The sequence below is a fragment of the Mugil cephalus genome, chromosome 2, assembly GCF_022458985.1.
Source record: "Mugil cephalus isolate CIBA_MC_2020 chromosome 2, CIBA_Mcephalus_1.1, whole genome shotgun sequence".
NCBI classification, from domain to species: Eukaryota; Metazoa; Chordata; class Actinopteri; order Mugiliformes; family Mugilidae; genus Mugil; species Mugil cephalus.
Window position 1 is genome coordinate 19182985 of NC_061771.1, and position 22213 is coordinate 19205197.

At 40.9% G+C, this 22213-nt stretch overlaps 1 protein-coding gene across 1 annotated transcript; it reads left to right on the forward strand.

The window, feature by feature from the left end:
- Positions 1–3100: 3100 nt before the first annotated feature.
- On the forward strand, positions 3101–16605 carry LOC125004693 (PDZ and LIM domain protein 3-like). The gene is made up of 7 exons (XM_047579520.1): positions 3101–3235; positions 10218–10369; positions 10608–10692; positions 10770–10957; positions 12334–12461; positions 13971–14082; positions 16174–16605. Exons 1-7 carry the CDS (start codon positions 3143–3145, stop codon positions 16358–16360), a joined length of 945 nt encoding a protein of 314 aa, XP_047435476.1. The 5' UTR covers positions 3101–3142; the 3' UTR covers positions 16361–16605.
- The last annotated feature ends 5608 nt before the right edge of the window (positions 16606–22213 follow it).

The window sequence follows — 22213 nt, forward strand, 5'->3', positions numbered from 1 at the left end:
CATTTGGTTTCCTCTCCTTCTTCATGTTTTTTCATCAGTGGTGCTATTTCACCTCTTTTTGTGTTTATATAGTAGCCGAGCGCGTGTGTAGGACACTGAGAGTCGGACTGAATTCACTGTAGGTAGACTGAGTGGAGTTGGTGATCGCTGCCTTACATCCAACTCGCTAATTTAATAGCCATGTACATGTAAACCTCTTCTGTGATGCAAAAAAAAAAAATAATAATAATCATTTATGCATATGTAGTCTAGGAAACAGGAAAGTGTGCACAGAGCATAATCACAAACTCTTCAGTGTTTGAACATACAGTTGTTGTGAGCCTTTGATACAAATGTAAGAACAGATTTAGACGCAAAAAGACATGAATTTGTCTCCCGATATGTTTATACATGTAATGAAAATGTAAATCTTATATGTTAGTCATGTTAATATCAGACTCAGTGCACACTCTTGGACCTAAGTATTTCTACAATATCTTAGCATTTGTTGGATGATTTTACTGGCTGTATTGCTAATAAATTCCAACTGGTAGATTGAAGCATTTCTAATATTTTTTCTTTTCAGTTGAAAAGAAGAACGTTCCTGAGACCTGAGCTTTTGTTGTTGTTGTTGGTGGAGGTGGTATGCATTTTTAATTTCTCCATTTCTCTTTATTTAGGATTAGTAGGACCTAAGAACTAAAAACTAAGCATCGTCTTTGAACAGGAAGTAGTTTTAGGGGAAAAAAATATGTCCTCATGTGTGGACACTGGAATTATTTTACTCAATATTATAATAAGATCACCAATATGTAACAAAATATAAAACTGTTAATTTTCATATTTGAATGTTGCTATGCCAAAGCAGAACCACAAATAATGAAGTCCCAGTGTCCTCAGTTGAGTACTTGTTAATTAATGAAGTTATAGCTCGTTATTATTGATAGAATTTGCTTTTCATATTAAACTAGAAAAGTTAATAAATATAAATATTTTTCAACTGTAAAATTTGATGAGACTTTGTACGTTGTCCACTTTTGTTAAGGGATCAGCTACAGAAAGAATCCATGTTTCTACACCAACTAGTATCTAGTTATGAGAATAAAAGTTGAAATAGCAGAATAAGAAGCTGCCACAAACCTAAAAATGAACGTCCCTATATGAGGACGCAGGGTCTCAGGGGGTTAAGAAGTACGTGTGTATGTGTTTCACCTTCAAACCGCACATCTTCCTACTGACAACATAACAACACATTAAAAGGATGAGGATTAAATGTCCATCACAGTTTAAAATTTCCAACCAATAAAATGTATGAAACTGCTTTTCAGCCCTAGTTGTTATAAGGATTATAAATCAGATTCAGGTTTTTGCCTGTAATATAAACAAAAAAGGTTGTGGAAACATGTGTGAACTGTTACTGGAAATAGATTATTGTAATCTGTTATAGGAAGCAATGTCGTCCTATGAGTGCTTCCCTTATTTAACCGCTGGTTTCCTTGTGCTGGTGAATCCGAAATGCACTGTTGGATTGTAAAGGGTTCGTATAGATGGTGGATTTTGTGGGGTGACTCTACATGGCGCCTCCTTTTGTTTAAATCATAGGTCTTCGACAGGGGGGCGCGACCCCTAGAGGTGCCGCGGAGTACTTCAGGGGCTCTGCAAAATCTTTGGTTGAAGAGACATTTTTAATATACATATATTATTTATTTTAACCCCTAAATTTAAATGAGTTTAAATGCACATTAACATGAATTCATCACTTTAGTAAAGGGATAATCTGAGGTTCTCTTTCAGTCAACATTTCACTTCACACAGCGCACGGTTTCGCACAGAGCGTCACACTAGCCGAGACCTGTCACACAGTAGGCCCCACCCCTATCGCTGCTGAGCCAATCACGAGGCCGCATATTACATAATGACTCTGTCAAGTTCATCTATTGGCCGAGAGCCTATTCAGTCCCCAGGTGGAATCCGGAGACATGCTGCAGAAGAGAAGCTAACAGTGCAGCTAGCTCCTATCAGCAGACTACTGAGGTCAAAATGTTTTGTCCTACTACATTTAGCTGTGTTTAAAGGTAAAGGTATGTATGTTTATGGCGGTTACACATTTGAAATTTGAACCTGTATTGTTTGAATAGCTTAATATTGAATGAAACTGATAATAATAGTAATGTATATTTATAAATAGCACTAGGCTGAGCTTAATATAGAACACATATAGTAGGTGGGTAATCTCTCCATCAGTTTGGGGGGCCTGAAAAAAGCGTTGAAGACCTCTGTTTTAAATGCTTTAAAGCCTCCCCCCAGCTCAGACTGTAATCCCACCGGAGCTGACCCCAGAAGAGGTGATGACATATATTACACATTGTGTTGACACAATACTACAGAAAGCAGATTTTTCATCACTTTCGATACTGTGCAGACATGTGCAGGCATGCGGCGAGCAGAGAAAGATAGACTGTCGGCTCTAAAACACTTTGTAGGTTTGAGGAAGTCTTGATAAACAATGCTTTTTTATATAAATACAAAAAATTACCTGGTTTCATGTAGTCAGATAAAGGGAAAAAAAAGGACGTATGATTGACAATGGAACTGAATAGTTATTGAGATTAGGAGTGAGAGTTCTGGGTCCCATCCAGATCAATAGTGGCTGGAATGTGCCTGCGAGAACTTCTGGGCCTCGGAGACGAGCTTCGCCTCCAGACCAAATAAGGACAGGAGCAGCAAGACCCGTCAACCAGAGCGAGAGGAGGCCAGCCAGACCTTAGCTGAGCTGCCTGGGGATGAGAAACACTGAGTGTGGGCTGGTTTACATCTCCGCTCTGTCCCCCAAGTGTCCTTATAGGTAAGGAGTGGCTGCCATGCTTCAGCTGTTTGAGATTTCAGAGACAAGACGCTGCATCTACATAGAAGGAAGGAGAAATAAAAGAGATTAAAATGTGACGGGTGAATGTAGCGAGCTTGCGCCGGTGGTACAGACTGAGAGCAAGAGAGTCAGTTCACAAAATCTGACCGATTACCTCACTCATGGGGAGGGGTCTGTCCTTTCTCCTCCCCCCCTTGGACTCCCACCTCCCCCCACATGGTTCAAAATCTCCATCACTTTGATATTCCTTTGCAGTTTGCCGTGCGTGCTGTTGGGGAGACTAAAGATTAAAGGGTCATGCCAGTTAATGTGGTGTTGAACGGGCCGCCTCCCTGGGGTTTCCGCCTAACAGGAGGAAAGGACTTCAACCAGCCCCTGACCATCTCCAGGGTGAGTGAGTGATAAGATGATTCTGTTAGAAGGACAGAGGCAAAGCAGACTGCTCATTTTTTTTCTTTTAACAATCTAATTTAAGATTTGGCAGTATTTCTCCTCTTGTTTCCCCTCCTCTGGTCCGGTCCAGTCTAGAGGAATCGATGTTTGCTTTGGTATCAGCAGCATTGTTTCCAGGAGGGTTGATTCTGGAAACTGTCTGCCGCTCTATGGAGCTTGCACCTGTGCCACAGTAAATGCAACAGGCTTAGATACAAATAGCAACTTACATTGTACCCTGACATGTGCACATACCCATATGCTCGTCTCACTGAGTGGATTTCAGAAGGAACAACGTGGACGCACGCTCTTAACCTGCAGCGCGTGTGGATGGGTCCAACTGGAACCTGATGAACTTTGCACAAACCTCCATAAAGGCTGAAACGTTACAGAGCATTCACGCCGGCAGAGCGCGAGCCAACGCCAAGAAGAATAGATGTGTCATGGATTGAAGCGATGAGCACGGTGTTGGGTCTACTATAAAAAGTGCAGCTGTTCAGTAGATGGTAAACGCTGGCTCAATTTACAGCATCATGCAGCTTATCATCTCAAACTGTCAGCACAGGCAGCGCTGAGAGATGAGGGGTAACACGTGTGGAGGAAAACTTTAACTGTTAAGCGTTGCAGAATAGCAGCTACGTTACACAAAAACCTGTGGGCGAGGAAATGAAAAGGGAAACTAAAAGGGAGTTATCTTCATCTGTCATGAAAAGGAGGATCTCTGGGAACAAATGTGCTATTTCCTGTTAATACAAAGTGCAACTAAACAACTGAAGCACCAAGCGTTCAAAAAAAGAAAAAAGAAAACGTCCAAGTTTGTTGACTTTTTGTTGGTGAGGGTCAGCTGTTAAAGTAAACAGTGTAATTATAGAACTGAGACAGAGGACAGTTGGCCCAGATTCGGACAAAGACAAGAAGCGAGGAAGTTTGTCTTTTGCGCTCAACACTTGAATAATGTTGCAAAATAGTTTTTTTTTTTTAACCAGAACCGTCATCTTTTCCCAAACATAAACCTAATAAAAATTGCAAATGCCTAAACCTAGCCAAGCTGTAAAGCTGTCAACTGAATCTCAAAACAACACGTCAACATTGATTTCACTTGGTGGAAAAAAAAAAACAGCATTTTATTTACCACAATCTCCTCTTTTCACTTTTTTCTGAACACCATACCTTAATTCCTTAAGCCTTTCAAGATTCAAAATGATCCCATACATGTGGGAAACACAAGCAAGAAGTCTTTAGTTGGGCTTTCAGTTAGTTTTAGTCTCTGTGCCAAGCTAAGCTAAGCTAAGCTACACGACTCCTGTATTAGCTTCTTAATGAACAGGCAGACTCTTACATACTCGTGAAATGATGAAAAACAAAACTAGGCTGCGTCAAGAAAAACTCTCAGAACAAAGAAAAAAACAAACTGCATCTAACTTTCGGAAACATAATGAAATGATTACATCATATCGACAGTTGTGTCTCCATCAGAGCTCAGGCTAATTTGTGGGCTGAATCCCCTGAGTCACACAGCGTCAGATGAGAAGAGCCCAGTAATCCCTCTCTGCTGGTATTACGTGCATCTATATTTAGGGGAAAGACCTCAAGAATTACTGGGTAAAAAGCACAGTTAGGTCACAAAGTACCAGCTCCATCCAGTAACCTGCCACCTGTTGTGTTAAGGGACACTCAGAAAGGCCTGTGTGAGCACGGTGATGAGAGAAAACTAGGATGTACGAGTAAAGGAGGGGAACCAGTATGTGACTAGGAATACAAGAAGGAGACCTTAAAGAGAGGTCAGAGAAAAGAAGTTATTTCTGTGTTTATGCAACAAATGAAAGGACTTATCCATGCAGTAAACTCACATGCTTCACTCAAACACAGACGAATCCAGCGACTCCACTACACTGCCATTTTTGGTCAGGAACATCCTCCTCTGTGTGACCTGCTGGTGTTCCCAGCTGGTCGGGGAAAGTAAACACAAGTGGTTATCATCCTTTAAAGCCTTAAAGGGGCACTGCAGCTAATCATCAGTGTTGTCAAGTTGAGGAAATAACTCCAGTTATCTCACCAGGTTGGATTAAGCTTGATGTCTAAACATTATTCACTTATCAAAAACATGTGCTATAAACTCAAGGGACAGGGTTTTATAGATGAGATGATAGAGTTGTTAATCTCTTACAGCTTTAATAGTGGAATTAATTGGTTTGGCTGAACAACAAGTTGTAAACACAGCGCTATCAAGTCATCACCAGACCAGAGGTGGGTAGCATACAAGTGTACTCAAGAACTTTATTAATATTACTCATGTAGATATAAAAGTAGTATTCCAAATAAATTACTCAAGTGTAAAAAAGTATTTGGCGAAATATTACTGAAGTACTGAGTAACGTTTGATTGTTCTTTTTTAGAAATTATGTTGATAGAGTAAATTTAAAAAAAATCAAATTCCAAATAATGAAATAAAAAATACTAAAAAATAAATAATATCTTTTTAAAATAACAAACACATTTCCAAATCAACACTTTTTGACAGCTATTCCTCCCGCCACAGTTTGTTGGTGGTCATGTGACCACACGGCTACACCTGATTGGTGGAACACACTCTGTGTCCGAAATCGTTCACTCACTCCCTAATCCCTGCTACCTGCTACCCATGTACTGTAGCGCTGGTGAGCTCAAACCCAACAACTTTCGGACATTACACGTATCATCGTTTGACGCGCAGTTAATGACGTCACTGTCGTTGCATTATTACGTGTCAGACTGCCGCGGCTCCCCTGGTTTCCCATTATAATTTACTCGTTACTAAAACGTGATGATTTTTTGAACACATTTTTGTGATCTTAATGAAATAAAAATAAAGTTATGTTTAAAAAAAAATTCATATTAACGCCGCTAGAGACACAATGCATGATTGGATATCCAACCACCCGTTGAGTGACCATCGAGTGGTCACTACTTTTCGCAGTGCTGCATGGGCCCTATGTAGGGCATGAAATTTGATCTTTAAGGTTTTGGACACCGCTACAAAAAAGGGGGCGATTTTCGGACACAGTCACGCGGTAGATCCACTAGTAGTGTTTCTTGTTCACGAACCAACTCCAGTAAAAGTTAAAGGTATGGTGCAGTGAAACTACTCTGAGCAGAAATACTCACTCAAGTAAAGGTAACGGAGTAAATGTAACTCATCATTACTCACCTCTGATGTTAAGGCCAATGTGTTAGCAATTTTTTCCAACACATCCGGAAAATACAGTCACATTAGCATTAGTTATGTTCTTTTTTTGACTTATGTAGTCAAGTTTCTGGCCAAAATCTTCAGGTCTGTAGCATTTATGACTAATACTACCTCAGGGACATATGTTTCATTTTTAGCAGCTAATGGCTTCTTTTAGCTCACTCATTGCCAGTTTTGTGAGGTGCTGTTTATTACAGCGATTTTAATTTAATCTGCTCAAGCCTTAAGGAGTTTTAAGCCTTAAATTTAAACAGTATGCAAAAGAGGCTAAAATTCTGTCTTAGAGTAACTGGAGAGTGCAATTATTTTTCTGTGGGTTTGTCACTGAGACTGATGACCTCTTTACTTCACTCACAGTAATTTGATCCATTGCTAAAGATATTGATGAGTGTGTAGCTGGAGGACTCATTCCTTCAGTGACGAGGTTTTCACATCAGCCAGGTTTATTTCAGTAACAACCTTCTTGGATGGTGTATTACTTTAACCAGATCGTCCTTGGTTAATTCCTTATGTTTGATCTTTGATAAAGACAGAAGACACAGACAAGGAAGGAAATAATACAAAAAACAAAACAAAACAAAAACAAATGCCAGAGCGAGCAGGAAAGGCAAGAGAACGAGCAAATACGAGACAGAGGGAAGCGGGCCAGAAAGAAATTAAAAGCAAAGATGGAAAGATGGTTGTAATTTAAACAAAGACAAATGCTTGACATGACAGCTGAGCTGCCTGGAAACAGAAGAATCCAATAAAGAGCATAGTTGTGCTCAGAATCAGCTCATAGACATCAGAGCAGTAAGACATACAGTCTGACAGCAGCTCTCCAACAAATGCTCCACTGTAAATTACAGCTCCCTCTTTGGCAGCATGAGACATCCCCTCAGCACTTTCATCCGCCGTTATTTATAGGCAGATGACCTCATTCAGGTTTCAGTGTAATATCTCAGTGTAGCTTGGTTTGCCGTGTCCAGTAACGCAATCTGACTGAACACAGGTCACGCTCCGCGTCGTGTGAGTGGGGATGTTCGGTTCGGTTCGAAGCCGCCTCCGGAGGCATTCTCCGTGACCCTGATGGCTGTCTGGCAGTTCTTATTCATCTTGATCACTCCCTGGCAAAACAGAACATTTCATCATCCATATTCCATCTGGATGCTGTCACTCGGTGTGTTTACTTTATCTCCATGACTAGAGACGTAAAGTTTACGCGCACGCATACCAGCCAGGGCAGGGCTTTTCTGTGATGTTGAGCCTCCTGGCGCGTCTCGGAAAGTAGTACCGAAAGTAGTAGCCACTATTTTTCAGGGTTCTGAAGAAATGATGGACATGGGTTCATGAACGTCTTTACTGCCTCTGTTATGAGTTTGACTAAACAGTGGAATCTGTGTTCTGTGGGCGTAGTTAAGCCGGGTGAGACTACGAGAGAGAAACATCACATAAAGTGGCAAGGGGAAGCGAAACAAGGGGCCTAGCCACTGAGTGCTGTATTAAGAGATGAAGTGCCAGTGATGGAGAACAGACTTCTGACAAGACCTGCACCATCTGTACATACTGTACTGTGTGAACAGTACAAAGTCATTGCTCTGGCATTCATTGAAAAACAAACTAGTATATAATAAAAAAAAAAAAAAAAAAAAGTTGCAAAAAACAATAGGATTAAGAACATATAATCTTGATTGGAAATTCATTAAATTTGGATTTGTTTTAGTTTAACCCACTTTTATTCAGGATTTTAGGTGTGATCAGTGTTACCCATGTTCCCTTTTTGCCTTAAATAAACCACAGCCCCACTCCCATAGCAATAACACTCCTTGATGGCAGCAGGATGCAGCCTGACTCAGACACACGCACAAAACTGCTAAGGAACAACTCAAAAAAGCATGAAAAAACAGCACAAGGTGCTGACCTGGCCTCCAACTTCACTAGATCCCAAACTGATCAAGTATCCTAAAGAACCCCACCAACAACGTCCAGTTGCCGGGCATCCTCAGAAGGCCCATGTCCATTCTCCAATGAGTCACAACTGCATCAATAAAAAAAATGAGGAATTAACAAATGTGGATCTGGTTAAAGTAATACGCTATCTGAAAAATATGTTACTGAAATAAACCTGGCAAATCCAAGATGTCTGCTGCCTAGAAACCCTTGTCACTGAAGGAGTACTCCAGCTACATTGTACTTGGCTCCACTCATTAATATTTTTAGATTATGGATCAAATTACTATGAGTTAAGCAAAGAGGTTGGTCTCAGTTGGTGTGGTGGTATGGTCTCAGTTGGTCTCACAAAATATCAGTAAGACCAGAAGGTGGTCATAATGTTATACCTGCATCTTTCTTTTTCTGTTTTAACTGGAAAACAACTCGTGGGAAATTTATTTGTGAAACAAAGTGAAAGTAAACACTTCCCACTAGGGCCATCAGGTCCCAAACTTCTCACGACACCCCCTCCCATCACCAGAGTCACTGTAGTTGAATCTGAGTAAAACGTGGTTTTGTTTGCAGGCCTAGCTCAGAATAGATTGTAATTATTGATTCACTTAACTAAACAAATTGTGAAGTAATCAGAAGAGGAAGTGCATGTAAACCTTCTAGTTTACTCATTGTAAATCAAACGTCCTGCAATCAGTAGAGTTACATTTCTTACAAATGTTTTTAAACACCTTAAGCCTTTGCAATAGATTTGCATGGTATATCCATGCATGAGTTATCTATTAGCAGTTATCCTAGAAAGTCACAGGGGGTCTGGAGCCTATGGAGGGAGGTACACCCTGAACACATCTCCAGTCTATCACAGGACATACAGGAATTCCCTGAAACTCTGCTAGAGAGATTCTGGAAGATAGTCCCTCATTTGATGTCAAGCGTGCAGTCATGGAAGTTGTTGATTTTTCAGACATACTATTACTCATGTAGTAAGTTATGCTTGAGAGCAGATAGTCTGATGTAAAACCAGCCTCCGGTCTCTGCATGTAGCATTTCAAAATGCTGGCATTAAAGTGCGTGTCAACAGTCAGAAAGCAATTACATAAATTTTATCTGTATGGGAGGTGTGCCAAGTCTTTACCTTCCAAATCGAATGTTGGACAAAAGCTACAGTCTATAAAGGTACTGGATAAGCTAAGATCAGGCACCGAGTGTCACCCAACAAAAGAAGGTCATGTCAGCAGTAAAGCATCGTGGCGCAAACGTTATGTTGCGCCACTTACGTTACGAGTTGCTTTGCTGGTTCATGGGCTGTGTCACCTGCCGTCATCAACTGAACTATGAGTCTTATTAAAGGGTGACTGAGGATGCCACTAATTTATGTGAGATTTAAACTGGAAGTGGACATTTCCACAGGACAATGATCCAAAGCAAATAATAAAAAAAAAAACACAAAGAAATGCCTCAAAGAGAAGAACCCAGCTGGAAAGCTGTGGGAGGATTTGAAACATGCACGGAAAACCTTACTCACCTTGGATATGAAGGGAATTGCCATGGAACAGTGGTCAAAAAATTCATCAAGTCGATGTCAGAGACGACTGGAAAACACCTACAAGAAAGTATTTCTGCTAAGAAGATAAATAGCACTTTCTGAGGCCAAAGGTGTAGTTACTTTTTCCACACAAAGATATTACTCCTTCAAGTTCATCGCCTCTTTCTTTATGCACTACTCAACAGAGGATCAGATATTTGTAAATATATGTAAACGTTCTTCTTTCTTTGTCAAACACTATCCAGATCACTCCCGGCAGTAAGGCGTCCATTGCCAACTTGTGTGCAGGTGACAGAATCCTGGCCATCGAGGGAGTCCCGGCCATAGACCTGATGCACTGTGAAGCCCAGAACAAGATAAAGGAATCCACCCATCGGCTTTGTCTCACCGTTGAAAGGTCCTAAACAGCTGCTGATTGAGTCTGAAGTTTAATTTGAAGCTCACTTTTGCGTTATTGCATTACACATCTAGTCCTCTCTCAATGCTACAGATAACAATGTGTTGAAGTGATGTAATAGATATTGATACATGTAAACGTTTTGGCTTGTGACTCATAAAAACAAATTAATGTCTCCTTGGTACTCATAATTTCTGGTCTTATATTAACCATTTCTGAATCTGTCTTTGATTTCCAGGAATGAAACAACGCTGTGGTCCCCACGTGTTGTGGAGGAGGGTAAAACTCACCAATATAAACTAAACCTGGAAGCTGAAAAGAAGGTTCGTGGAGACTGCCTTCATAACGGTAGCTATCTCGTTTCGCGTCTCATTCCCTCCTTCCTTCCGTCTCCCTGCAGGAATATAAACCAATTGGCACTGGTCACAACCGAAAAGCTCAGCCTTTTGTTGCGGCAGCGACCATCGATGACAGGCGCCAGGTGGTCAGCACGGCCTACAACACTCCCATAGGCCTCTACTCCTCGGGCAATATCCAGGATGCCATGGAGGGCCAGATCCGAGGCCTGGCTCCCCACAAGCCTGAGGGGTGATTACTGCAGCTAATCATAGAAACTAACTTCTAGCAGCATGGCACTCCATCAGTGTGGGTGTGTGGGTGTGTGTGTGTGTGTTGGTCAGTTGCATAGACTGTAAATAAAGATGGATGGCAGAACAGCTCTTCAAAAGTAAAGCCAAAGCAAGTAGAGCTCCCCCTGGTGTCTGGCTGCAGTATAGGTCATAAGCTCCACCTCCTCAATGTTAGTGGATGGGACTTGGGCCAAACTAAAACACTAAAATACACACAAAAAAAAAAATACTTCGGGGATAGTTTCTCTCATTTTAGGTGGTTAATATAATATGCAATGCGATTTGTTGTTTTAGTTTGTTAGTTGATGGTATAGAAACGGGATGTGTCCTCAAGATGACTATGTGCCAGCCACTCAGTGAAGTGCTCCATGGGAGTTGGAGGAAAAATAAATAAAAAATAAAAGTGTATAATCCAACATTTTTTTTGGAACTGTCTCCAAACTTGCAAGATGGCGCTGCCCGTATCCCCAGGAAAATACCGTAATTTTGGCCAATGCAAGAAAGTGGGCATGCGTTGTCCATATTTATATACAGTCTATGTTCATTTGAGACAGTTCAGGTGGTAAAAACTGTCTCTTATGTCATACAATACAGTATCCAGTTGTTTTATTACAGTTCACTGGAGCATTTATTCTGACTTTCTGGCATTTCCTTTTTATTTTTATGAGGTTATTTAGCTCCACGTTCAATAATTTAAATCGTAAACTCAATCTGACAAAAATCAACTTTACTTTGAGTTTGAAGATATTTTCGTTGCTAGCAAACATGCTACAGGACATGTTCTCATGTCCATTTGAGTTGTCCATCATGTTTATTTTCCAAGAAATAAAAGAATAATTTCTAACAACAACTCAAAAAACAGGACAACAGCACAAGGTGTTGACCTGGCCTCTGAATTCCCTAGATCCCAAACTGATCAAGTATCAGTGGGATGATCCACAGAGGCCCCTCCCCTCAACCCATAGGACAAAAAGGCCCCCACTAACAACGAATGAACAATATTATGAAGGTGGTCATAATGTTATGCCCGATCGGTTTGGTTTGCCTTAGGCTACGAGATAAACCCCATAGCAGACAGGCTTAACTACAACTTCTGAAGAAGATGTACTGTAAATCGCACTGAACCTAAAGCACTAAAGCACTTTGGTTTAACACTAATCTACATGAACACTGCAATGCATCTACATCCACTGCTTCTTCTCATTGCACATTTAGTATGTAACCGTAAGGCTGGTTAACATGCAGTATGTTGCATCTGTCAGAATTGTATGACACGCAGTTGTGTTTGGTTTCTATAAGTGTCTGAATATTTGTGTGTCTGAATGCACTGCCCAGCCCCAGGACTTTGACCAGCATTGAGGAATCTGACGTGTACCGGATGCTACAGAAGGATCAGGAGCAGCAACTTGAGCCTCGGCAGTCTGGCTCCTTCAGGGCCCTCCAGGAATTCATTGACAGCGACGGTGAGCTCAGAATCAACTCATATAGGTTGGATTAGCCAGATTTGAAGGTGCCGTGAGTCATCAAACTGTTTCTGCAGTTTTTGGTCCATTAAAGAAATACTTAAAGCTGCAGTGTAGAACTTACTCCCCCTTCTGGCAGTGAGAGCAATTACAAAAAAAAAGAAATGTTGACACCTCCGTATAACAGACAGCATCAGCCTTAAATTCCTTCTCCTCATTTAGAGTTCTCCAATTGAAAAACACATTTTTTCCACTCACTTAAGGATCATCTTTTAATCTGAAGCATCAGCAACTCTTTCGGAGCGCTTCTTAGGTTTTATTTCACACTTTCAGACCACCACAGATGATGACTTCATAGAACCATAGTTACATCTGTAACTCTTGTTTCTTCATAGCTGCTCCATACCACACACTACCATGCATCTCACTTATCTTACCTACGCAATGACTGCATCCATTGTCTCTCTTATCTACGTATGTATATGTATAGTAGATGGAGCGTGACCCCAAAACTGGCAGATCACTTCCTGCAGATTTCATGTACAACATCTAAAATCTGAAGATGAGAAGAGTGCAGGACTAGGAACAGCTATGAGACTACATAGGACCCTCACAATCACAAAAAGACCAACCACGGGGGGCGAGAGGGGAGCATTTTAGAATAAGAAGTTTTATTTTATTTTATTGTCACTGTCTCTTTGGTTCAGGAGAAATAAAAGTAGAAACTATAGCAGCATAAAGATGAAAAAAAAACTATAGCAGATATACACAATAAAATACAATATATGCAATAAAGCACACAGTAGAAAAATGTACAAAGAAAAGCAAAGATAAGGTTAAATGTTCAGTGCGGTCTGTCTGAGCCGTACTTTTCCTCAACTCGAGGGGACAAATTTGTTTGTCAGTGCCTTAAGTGTAGGGGATGTTCACTCACACGTAACATTGCTGTTGTTGTTTTTCAGGCTCTTAAAAACAATGAATGCTTTTCCAGGAGGAAATAAGGGTTGAACAACCTAAACTTTAATTGTACAGTTCTAGTTTTCATTTGATGACTTAACTTTGACATAATTCATTCTTTAATTGGATTATTATAGTCAGTATTCCACGGTTAGAAAAAAATAATAATAGCAAAAAGCAAAATTTAGACTATTATTAATGTTTTGACATGAGTGTTTGAGTGTGTCATTCAGACTCTAATGTGTTTCCCTTGTTGTTTCTGAGTGCTCTCACACTGAAGCTGCATAATGTGTCAATACAAAAGCACTTCTCCTGCCTTCTGTAGCGGAGCAGCAGAATCACGGCCTGATGGGAGCTGAAGTTATGCACCGCACTTATAACCAAAGACAGAGTGTCATTCATGATTCATGAGGTCACGTCGCTGCTCTTCAAGTGTTCCTGTCGCACATCCCTCGAGTGTTTTGTTTTCAATTATGCTCTCCAGTGAAACAGAGCTGTTATTTTGTGTGTGTGTGTGAGAGTTTTTGAGTGGTTTCTTTATCCTGTGGGCAGGCACTCGTCCCATTGTGACTCGCTCAGTGAAAGCCCCGACAACCAAGCCATCTCCGCCTACAGGAAACCTGCAGAAACTGCCCGTTTGCGACAAATGTGGGAACGGGATTGTGTGAGTATAAATAGATGGAAATCGTCTGTGAGTCACATTAGGACCCTCGATGCGTACGAACAACAGTCCGCCACGATTACATAATTCGTTTGATATCAGCTTCGTCGTCTCTCCATGAGGTTCTCCATAAAATTTCAGTGTAGTTTTTAACTTTACCACAACAAAAGCATCTAAATGGAACGTGTGAGCTCATAGTTAAGACATTAAAGAAGTCATGTGTCACACAACATGCTTGGTATACAAGAATTGTTAGACAGCTGTTGCCGTCTAGAAGCCACAGAGGTTTTACTTCAACCAGCTAATGTAGGAAACAGTATAATGCAAAAGCAAATCTAGGATGTATTGGAGCCCGAGGCAAAAAACTTCCAGTTAACAAACTTCATCCAAAAAGTGCTAACGATATATAGCGTTGATTAGTGTTAAGTTCACGTAATTCTCTTTGCTTTCTCCATGCAACGGAGAAAATCTAATAACTGACGGGAACATGTCCTCCTCCTCCACACTAGGTGGTGATATGTGTCTTGTCAGCGGGTTAATACCATGTTGATACAGCCCCCTTTCCGGTTGACCTGTTATGTCATATCATAAACAACAGTTGTTCATCTTTTTTTAATCTCGTACGTAATGTTCGCGCTACTTCTGGTGCAGATAGGATGCACGCTATCCCTCAGACGGTTCTTCTGCCGGCTCTGTTTACCTCCTTCTTCTTCTTCTGCGACTGGCTTTCTTGGATGTTTTTGTTCCGGGATCATATGCCAGCACAGCGGTTCTGTAGCATGCACACACACAATGTCCAGTTAAAACTCCGATTAAGCGTATACATGCCAGAGAAAAACTATTTTCTTTCGCGTTTTCTAGGTGTCATAATGGGATAAGGAGAACTCTGATTTTAGTCTGAGTAACGTGTTTACATGCATTTAAGTTCTCCAGTCTAAGTCGGATTAAAGCAATAATAATTTTTTTTTCACGTGCATGTAAACGTACTAATTTTGACTGCCTGGGTTTCCCCTGCTTCCTCCCACAGTCCAAAGACATGCTCATTAGGTAAATCTGTGATTCTTAATTATCAGCAGCTGTGTATGTGAGCTTGAATGGTCGTTAGCCTCCTTGTTAGCCCTGTCGTGACCTGTCCTGTCTCACCCATAGACGGCTGGGATTAGCTCTCTAGGAGAAAGCACTTTTGAGAACAGAAAAAGTAACAAGTCGATTTGTTGCCGTGTCTTGACGCCCGCTGGCAGTTCACTCTCTATTCTTGGTCAAAGGCAACACGACTTACTACTCACTCTATGATGATTAAGAGTAGTTAATTATCAGTAGTTAATCATCAAAGAGGGAACAAGCTAAATACTGTGACGGTAGTGGCAGTTTATGCAAATCTCTCCCTCATAGTTAAGGGCAGACTACCAGCATTTCAGTTATTAATCGAGGTTATTAGTTTCACTTGATGGTTGTTATGAGTTCCCCTCTGACTGTTGGTGTGTCTGTGTTTTCGACATATTGCTCCCTTTGATTTGTGGGAAACATTCTAATTAAAAAATACTATTAAAAACTTTAAATATAATTAGGCAGAGTTTGCAGATTTCACCAGAAAAGTCCATATGAACCGCTCCCTCTTGACGTGTTCACAACCTCGTAACCTCAGCTGTGACGTGTTTGCTCTGACGTCTTCAGAAATGGCAGAACTACATGCGTTTTCTTCACACGTTTATGCCTCACTACGACCTTTTATTTCTTCCATTGAGTTACCCACAGTTAGCTGATGTTGAACACCAAGCATTTTGTGCACATGACTTCTCGTATCGTAATCACAACTAAAGAGTTTATGAACAATTAACACCACTAAACATTTGAAGGCAGTAAATGTTCAACTAATTGTGAGATTGCTTGCAAAAATAGAAAAAGTAGTCCTCCCGTGTCTGTCCATCCCGTTCCTTGGCACATTTAAGAGCATCAAGAGCCCAAAGTAGCCCAAATACCAAAGTTTCAGCCTATGAACAGTTTACATAAACAATGCTCTTTGCAATACGGTTATTTTGTGTCACTTTCCCTACAAACACTATCCTCTGTTCTTGACTTGCTTTGTCGCTACAGTGGGACGGTAGTGAAGGCTCGGGACAAGTATCGCCACCCTGGTTGCTTCGTGTGCTCCGACTGTGACATCAACCTGAAACAGTCGGGCTATTTCTTTGTGGAGGGGCAGCTGTACTGTGAGATTCACGCCCGTGCCAGAATGAGACCGCCGGAGGGCCACGACCTTATCACAACATTTCCTGCATAGACCCACCCCCCACCGCCCCCACCCAGATGAGCGCAGACGCAACCGCTTTGCCGAGCCCCTCTTGTGTCCTACATCTGTGTTTTATGTGTCCCCCTGCACCTTGATGCCGTCTGTGTGCAATAGTATTTCAGTACAGCCTGAACTTAGCAGTACAATGTTTTAACCTGTACATCACATTTTGATGTATGTGATAATAAAGGAGCTTGGTTTTTAAGGAGCCCAGTGGAGACAGCGAAACACTCTGAGACTCGTCATGATCTGATGTCTTTTTTTTTTTTTTTTTAAATAGAGGCCTCTGTTCATTCTTATACACCGATCAGCCACAACATTAAATCCACCGACAGGAGAAGTTAATAAATTCACCTTCTTGTGGGAACACAATGATCCGCTGGAAAAATTTGGACCTGGTGTTTGTGTGGATGTTACTTTAACACACCTGTATAATCTTGATGGCAGCAGTTATCCCCAGCCTGACACACATACACACTCACACAAAAATGGCTTAAGAAAAACAACAACAAAACATGAAAAACAGCACAAGGCCTCTAAACTCTTTAGATCACAAACCGATCAAGTATCTGTGTGATCATCCACACGTGTTTAACCCCCCACCCCCACCCGCTAGGCCACCAGACACCGCAGGACGCCCTCAAAAGGCCCACAACTCTTTTGGAGGCACAAAGGAGACCTACACAATATTAGGAAAGCGGTCATAATGTTGTGGCTAATCCGTGTATAATTAGACGCTGACCAATAACACTGCTAATAACCCAGGAAAAAATAACGCAAAAAGGAATAAACGTTTCATTTCCAATCCATCCCGGATTTGTCTGAGCACACATGCAGGTGATTTGCCTGACTGCAGTTGATTGCATCTCATCTTGTGATTGTAATTGCGTACAGACTGCGCAGGCGATTCCCTAAAGCCAGACTCATTAACGCCGCTCCCAGCTTGACACTACCCATCTTCAAGCTGAGCAGAAGTTTAATCAGTGCAGGAACTGAAAGCACCTTGGTGAGTGTGCGAGGCTTTAAATGTTTCACCAGAGACTGAACACGCTTCTCGTGACGGGGTCTCTGCGGGTAGCTGGAACTCGGTGGTCGGAAATCAAACTGAGAAAGAAATGACGAGATGATTTAGTTGGTTTTGCAGCCTGATCTAAAAAATATGTAGTTTTAAAGGAAACGCTGAATCCACACTGACACAGGATAGGATAAAAGAAACTTTTCCGAACTGCAGAATCTAATTTTAAATCCCTGTCAACATTCAATCAGATTGAAACTTTGGTAAATTCCTGTATAAGAACATGAGGTTTAGCATTATACAGTATAAGCAGCTGTGCAAGCAGCGGTAACATTATTATACAATGATGAAATACAGACATACAAGGTTAACAATAGAATCAGTGCTAGGAGGAATTACTTTGAGACGCTCTATCCTGTTATGGTATGAGTCTGTTGAGACAGTGGGGGGAGCTGCAGTATCATTCCTTAGTCCTCTGACCATCACAAAACACCAGACTTCTACAGCTACTGAGTCTCATAGTACCTACAGTTTGTACCAAGCTTAGCCGCATGCATACACCCACTTGACAGTTCATTGGGTACAGGTCCAAGATGAAAAATGAACATATCGAACAACGTCTTTTAATGACATTTTTCCAGGAAACGGTTTCGGGTCGACATTTCTTGGCAGTCTCAAAAAAAAACAGTATCTTTGTTCTAATGCCGATTCCTGAAACTTGTGTACACTTGTGACATCTAATGCATTTTAATATAAATGTCCTGCATTCATCCTCAGCACAATGAAATCCCAATGTCAGTGCGTGATTGAGAAAACACAAGAGACTATAGTTTTTTTTAATGTTTGGAACTGTTGGAGAAATTTTCCTCTTTTTCCTTGTTACTGCAAGAAGTGAGAACAACAGTTGTCCGACCTCTGGGTGCTTTATTAGCATTTAGTTTTCCATAGATACAATAAAGTAAGTGTACAATCAAAGGTTAAACACATGAAAAAAAAAAGAAAGGACCTGTGTTATCATCACTCGACAACAGTTTGAAAAGATGAAACCAACCCATGACATCCTGCTAACTGCAGCTCCTCGAATGGCCACGTGGTCCAGAAGTGAGTAAATTCCCCCAGGTCTCAATGTTTACACACAATAACTATGAATGAATGAATGCATGAATGAATGAATTAATTCATTAATTAATGAACCAAAAGTCCAGACTTGAACTTGTGGTTACAACATGAGAAGTTGTGCACACAACAAGCCTGTCGTTCAAATAGGCACATTGACTGTAGGTTGTGACAGCTTCTAGGCTAACAGTTAGCAAGCAAACGACTTTAACTTGTTTAAATTAATAAAAAAGGAATAACGAATATATGAGGCAATTGGAAATAAAATTATTTTAATGATACATATGAAAAAACTGGCATACCTGTCGATGTTACTTAGACATGTACACCCACCTAGACCAGACCAGACAACCCCACCCCATAGCAATGACACTCCTGGATGGGGGCAACCATCCCCAGCAGCTTGACACAGACACACACAACAATGGTTTAGGAACAACTCAAAAAACATGAAGAACAAGGTGTTGACCTGGTCTCCAAATTTACTAGATCCCAAAATGATCAAGTATCTGTGGGATGAACTGGAACAAGTCACAGAGGCCTGTTAGCTGCTAGGCTAACAGTTGACAAGCTAACGACTCAGTGACTTACTTTAGTAAATATAAAGGAAGAACGCAAATACGAGGCCATTGGAAATACCATTTGAATTATACAGAGGCGGTTCTTGGCATGATCAATGTGGACAGCATTTTTTTAGGGGCAGCACAAGTGACATGATGTAAAAAAACAAAAAAATAACTTTGCGCCACCAGCCAGAGCCTGCCCCCAGCATCGCTTGGGCTGCCCCGGATGGATGGTCCAGCTGAGAATTGAGACCTGTCTGTCACTGGGAGAGCAACAGCACTCAAAATATTGACTGAGGGGATGGAAAAAATTAAAAAGAAAATATTAACAATAGAAAAATATATTTGTTGTTTTAATGGCAGTCAGTGTGTGAGGTTGCTGGGTACGTGTGTTAGTGCATCAAAAGGTGAAACTGACACATAATGTGTCTGATTTTGACCTTATTTTTCCAAACACTTTGTGTAGAAACCTGGTAGATCTCTACAATGCCTGTCTATAAATGTCTTTAAATTTGTACCTGGCACCAGGTCTGTTTTTTTTTGTTTTTTATCTATCACATCACACGGTCTGTGTGGGGAGTTGTAAGCTGCAGCACCCTCTGTGCCCAGTGGGATAATCTTCACTAGAAGAAGAACCCCCACTGACTGAAGTCCAATTCTTTGACTTACCACCAACTTCCACAATTCCTTGAAATGTCAGCAAACGTCTCACAACTTGTGGCCTTATCAAAAAATTTCCAGTAACAAGGGCATGAATGTCACAAAGCAGGGACGCCCGTAAGGATTCTTCATGTGAACACAATATAACACAAGCTCAGTTGAAGCCAGCGTATGTCTGGCAGAACTACGTTGCTATGTCAACAACCAGCTTTTATGTCGCTGGGGAATTTCTGTCATAAATGCGAACAAAAGAAGACCTTCAAGTATTAGGTCAAAACGTGTCCTTTGTACAGTAAAATAATTTTAACTTGTGCACAAGGTTGTGTGAGCTTGCCATTTTTGACAGTAATGATAATAATAAGACTAATATTTTACTTGAAGGAGCCCGTTAATTGGTTTCCAAAAACCAGTCAAGATTTAAAATTTCTGCTTCTGCTTCAAGGACGTTTTTTCATTTTTAGTTTTACTAAATACATAGCAGCACATTTCTGCCTATTGATTGGTACTATACACTTCAGTATTAATATTGTTAATTGTTTCAGATTAGTGCATCCTTACACAACCATCAGGCATAACATTATGACCACCTGCCTAATAATGAACAGTTGTGACTCATCAGAGAGTGGATATGGGTCTTCTGAGGGTGTCCTGTGGTGTCTGGTAACAGGATGTTATTAGTGGGGGTCTTTGGGTCCTATGGGTTGAGGGGAGGGGTCTCTGTTGATCATGCTTGTTCCAGTGCACCCACAGACACTTGATTTTTGTCTAAGTAACATTCATCACACTGTCAGTGGTTTTAATGTTATGGCAGATTGTATGTGATTGCATGAAAGGACAATATCTGACTTAAACAGAGTGCAGGGGTTAAAAAACCCAGAAAGCATACTGCTCAACTACTTATTTATTTCACAATAGAAATACAATTACTTGATGGACACAGGGAGAGACTTAAGTGCTTCTTTAAAAGAAAGCCAAAAGACAGAACCATCAGCATCAGAGGCAAATGTGATTAGTTTTAAAGCTATTGTTCATTTTACTCGATTAGCAAATGTCCTCATCCCAGTGGGACGCTTAGTGACAGCTGCAGCTGCTCAACAACATGAGACAGTTAAAGAAGCTCTTATTGATTTAAACCTGAACACTCCATGAATAGCCCACCGAGAGTGTAAAAGCCCACTGTACCTAATGTCCCAGTCTCTCGACTCCTCACGTACGCGCAAACTAAATCAGTGGGGACACAGTCATCAGGAAGAGCTCCTCGAGACCCGAGCGCCGGTGTAATCACTGTAAAAAGCAAATAGTGACAGTCACAATGATCTCTGCAAAGAAAGACGAGCCAAGGAGCAGAGTTTATAAGAAAGCCTGTTTCACTCTCCTGCTGAATGCAAAGTGCCCGTCTGCAACTACAGACCCCGTAACAAAGACCCCAATAAATATTTAAGCTAAAACTGGCATTCACTTAACTGTACATGTCACAAACTCATTTGTACTGGATATTTATTTCCATTTATTTGTCATGTTGGAGTGCAAAAAAAAAGTTTTTTTCATGTCCAGGCTGATCATACAGAAAACATAATTGCCCATTTTGTGAGACAACACTATATCAAGTGAGTGACTGCAACACAACTGTTCCATATGTGTCCGAGTCGTCACAAGAGCCATAATAAACGAGACATTTGAGAAGATAATCCAGCATCTTCTGATTATTGTTTAGGAAAAAACCCAGAACAAGTCATTATATACACACAGGGACTTGGTACGTGCTCAAGTGGACTCCAGTTTTAAGTCACGAATGTTACCCAGTGGATTCAGGAAGGAAAAAGAAGTGAGCGTAGCCACCATGATGACACGGGTTCATTTGTGGACTAGTCCTTTGAAGCCTTGAGCTCGTCATTTTGCCCGTCGTCTTTTTAAGGATGCAGGACATTGTCACTAATAATGATAATATTGCAGTTTTAAAACACTTCTGCTTTACATTTAACCTTCAGACCCACAGGCTACGTCCACTTCTTCAATACAATGAATGAAATGAATTTCAGAAGCAGGAAGTAATCGTTGTTCCTACCTTCCATTGGTTTGATATTTTGATTAGTATGTAATGATTCACGCTTTTTTTTTTCTTTTTTTTTTTTTAAAGTACTTCTTAAACACTTAACACCAATCAGAAATCTGAGTCTGTTTTTTTTTTTTTAGGTACTTTAAAAGCACCACGCAATATCAGGATCCACTGATTACACCATTAGCATTAGCAACAAGCTGGCACCATATAACATCACTTTGCCACAAACTGCCCACAAGCAAAGACGTACACGTATGAAATGAAGGCATTTGTGTCTTTTGGACACAAAATGATGCTCTCTTTGAAAGGTTATTCATGATATGGACCCTGATGCACATTTATTTGATTTCTTGTTCCCCATGAACCTTGGCCACTGGTTTACCGGTTGAACCTTTCTGAACCGCTTCTGGTGTGTGCTAACTAGGGGTAGG